Genomic DNA, 3,581 nt, shown 5'->3' with positions numbered 1-3,581 from the left:
GGGAGGGAATGTTTTACCCAGCTATAAGGGTCTGACTTGCAAAGACTGTCCAGTGCCAAGGATGCTTTAACCTAGAACTGTGCTCTCCACTTAGTAGCTATTAGACGTGGTTCTGCAATTTAATTAAAACTAAAAAGGAACCAGCAGATGGTGTAATGGTTATGTTGCTGGACTCCCACATAGTCTACTGCAGTTTGAGTCCTAGACCCAGTGGCTTAAAACCCACACTGAGTGCATATGCGTGCGTGCCTGCCCAAAATCCCGAGGGGAGAATGGAGGAGAAAGGATTGTGGCATGACCATGTGTACTGGGGATGATTTTGCTCTTTCTGTCTCTGTCTCTCTGACGAGCACATACACCTTATAGCAAAAATCTCTCAGAAAAAAATTAAAGCTAAAAGTACAGTCCCTCTGTGTACTAGCCACGTTTCAAGTGGTCAGTGGCTACATGGGGCTAGGGGTTAACATCGGCTAACACAGACCTAACCATTTCCATCCCATTGTTCCCTCCTAGACCTTGAGGTAAAGGGACTCAAAGTTGTAGCCCCATTGTTAGAGCTGAATCCTGAATTTCTTTTTGTTTTCTCACCTTTAGGATTAGACCAAAAATATTTGTTGAGATTCTTTCTATGCTTTGGGCACAAGAATTTTCTAAATTTCCATCTAGGCTAGGGTAAAATGAAAAGTCATTTAAATCTACATGTAATAATAATAGATACTTAGTGTGGTAGAAAAGACGAAAGAATCTTGGGACTATGGGAAAATGTTATTCTGATTGTTTTGAAATGACAGGTACTACTGACCATCTTTTCTTTAGAATACAATAGCATTGTCTTAATGTATTCTTGGATCTTTATGAATATTTATCTGATTTTAAAGGTCAAACAGGATTTATGCATCATCCATCATTTTTTACCTCTGAGCCGCCAAGTATTTATCAGTGGGTGAGTTCCTGCCTCAAGGGTGAAGGAATGCCCCCCTACCCTTACCTTCCTGGAATCTGTGAAAGAAGCAGGCTTATAGTCTTGGTATGTATTTAGAGTGTTGCCTATATTGCTTAATTTTTTTTCTGAGTTTTTAAATTTTTTTAAAAAATTACCATGCAGTACAATTAACTTTTTTCTGTGTATAGTTAAGAATTTCAACACAGGTGTAGATGATGTCACCAGTTATTGCCAGAATTAGGGTCTAGAATATTCGTATTTCCCCCTAAAATTCTCTCAAAATTAAAGCTAAAAGTACAGTCCCTCTGTGCACTAGCCACGTTTCAAGTGGTAAGTGGCCACATGGGGCTAGGGGTTAATATCGATTTTGAGGTTCGTCCAAGCTGATAACTACAACACTGCATTCTACTGCTGATTAATAGTTCATTGTATGGATGTATCACAGTTGGTTTGTCTACTCAAAGTAGTTGGGTTTGTTCCAGTTTTTGAAAATCATATGTATAGATGCTATAAACATTCATGTATTGGTTTTAGAGTGAGCATAAATTTTAATTTTTTTGGAGAAGATACCTAGGAGTGGGGTTGATGGGTCAGATAGTAAATCTATATTTAGATTGTTCCGTAGGTGACCTGGTGGTTAAGGTGCTCGATCCCACATGGCCAACTTTACGGTTTGAGTCCCAGACCCTGCAACTTGAAAATCATGCAGGGTGTATGTGCGTACATGCTCCAGAATCCCAATAGAGAAATGGAGGAGAAGGGATTGCCATGGGACATCCCCCCTTGGAAGTGATTTCTCGCTTTCCCTCTCTCTTTTTGTTCTCTCTGCCAAGTACACGTCCACTATAGCAAACAACTTAAGAAAAAACTCAACTATTTTCCAGAGTGGCTATTCCATTTTATGTTGCCACAAACAGTAACTCAGAGCTATTTCCCGACCCTCTTGTCAGTATTTGGTATTATTGCTATTTTTTTATTTTGTCCTTTTGATAGAGGGGTATTATGATAGCTCTTTGTGATTTTAATTTGCATTTCCTCAGTTGCTGGTGTGTGTTTTATGATTTTCTTTTTAATTTTTTTTTATTTTATTATCATCATAATCTTCTTTCTATTACACTAGATTACATATAACTTTACATTGACTTCCATTGCTTTTACAAAAGGGAATGCCATGCATGTCAGTCAATACAGAGATATCAATCTTCCCGCTTTATCATTCAATATCTTTTCCATGCTTTTCCCAATAATTATTATTATAATTTTTTTAAACAATCAATCACTATTTCTCATTTTGCTTATTAAAAAGACTTCACCCATCATGAAATACTTCCCAGACCGGTTCAGTTGAGAATACTATACATGTCATCATCAACAGGTAATAAACCATATCTATTTCTCATTAACATCCTGCCTCTCTATTGTTCACTGCTGTCTTTATCCTCTTCTCTCTCCTTTTTTTTTTTATACTTTGTTTTTTATTATAAATTTTTTCTCATCACAACACACATATGAATTTTCCATCCAAAATACACTGTGCATTGGCTCAATCAAGCACATCAACATATATGTTCTCAGCAAATGATTTCCCAATTTTTGTGTCCTGCATACCTTGCCTTTTGTTTTGCCATCCTAGGTTCCCCATCCCCACCCTCTGCCATGTCCCATCTTCCTCCTCCATTGTCCCTGACATTCATGATTGCCCTCAATGGCTTCCGCCCCCCCCCATTCAATTGTTCTACCAATGAACTCAATTAGTCTAAGTATATCCACTAGCTAGCACAGCTGACATATCCTTACACATGTATCCAAATCTGATCCTAGGCATAAACCCCAGGGAGTAGAATGAACATATTATAAAGTAGACCCCAGTTGTGTCCATACAACTCTCTTCAGTCATCAAATGTGCATTTTTTTTTCCTCCTGCTTATTACTTTTTTTATATTAAATTATATTGCCTAACACTCATTCCCTGAGTATCATCACAACACACCAAGTGTAGTTTCCCATCTAGGATAAACTACATAGTGTCTTAATCAAGCATGTCGTCACCAATACTGTTCCATTTCTACTTTCATACATATAAATATGTTTTTTATCCTATGTTTGACCCTCAGCCCTTTCCCCCTCTCCCAATTACTCTATCTCTGCTATAGACAGCTATCCTCCAGAGGGGTCATTGAAAATGCGATACCTGCGAGTAGAGGGAGAGGGGTCACGAGTCCAAAGTTTTTAACAATAGGGAAAATAGATTCCATTCAAGGTTGGATCAAGTGTGGGTCTCGTGCAGTTCCGCAACTGTAGGTGAGTCTCCATGGAATACAGTTTCAGGAAAGCAGTTCTGGTAAGCAGAGTTGACCATCAGTTGATGTGGCACAGCGGCCATCTTGTGGTTAGCAGGAGTGGTGTTGTGGAGGTCTGCAGCGTGACTTATCCTCTGGTGTCTGGCTTCCCTAAGAATGGCAGGGTAGTTCCTGTTCTTGCCTGAGGTAATGCAGGGCTGGTATCCATCACCTTCTCACTGTCCATAGGTAGATAAAATCCTTCTCTACAGTGTATTTCTCAGTTGGTTTAAGGCAGTTAAAAGTTCTTTCTGTTGCTTATAGTTGCAAGTTCTTAATCCTTCTCTTCAGCTTCAGCT

At 38.9% G+C, this 3,581-nt stretch overlaps 1 protein-coding gene across 1 annotated transcript in view; it reads left to right on the top strand.

The window, feature by feature from the left end:
- Positions 1-3,581, top strand: part of ANAPC1 (anaphase promoting complex subunit 1) — a gene marked incomplete in the record, with an annotated part of 120,774 nt that overhangs the window by 56,919 nt on the left and 60,274 nt on the right. Inside the window, 1 exon segment of the mRNA XM_027774995.1 lies at positions 879-1,027. Within this exon segment, the coding sequence (XP_027630796.1) occupies positions 879-1,027 (149 nt within the window).

This window comes from Tupaia chinensis, unplaced genomic scaffold (assembly GCF_000334495.1).
Source record: "Tupaia chinensis unplaced genomic scaffold, TupChi_1.0 Scaffold000511_1, whole genome shotgun sequence".
NCBI lineage: Eukaryota > Metazoa > Chordata > Mammalia > Scandentia > Tupaiidae > Tupaia > Tupaia belangeri.
Note: the sequence above shows the minus strand (reverse complement) of the source record. Positions and strands in the feature narration are given on the sequence as shown.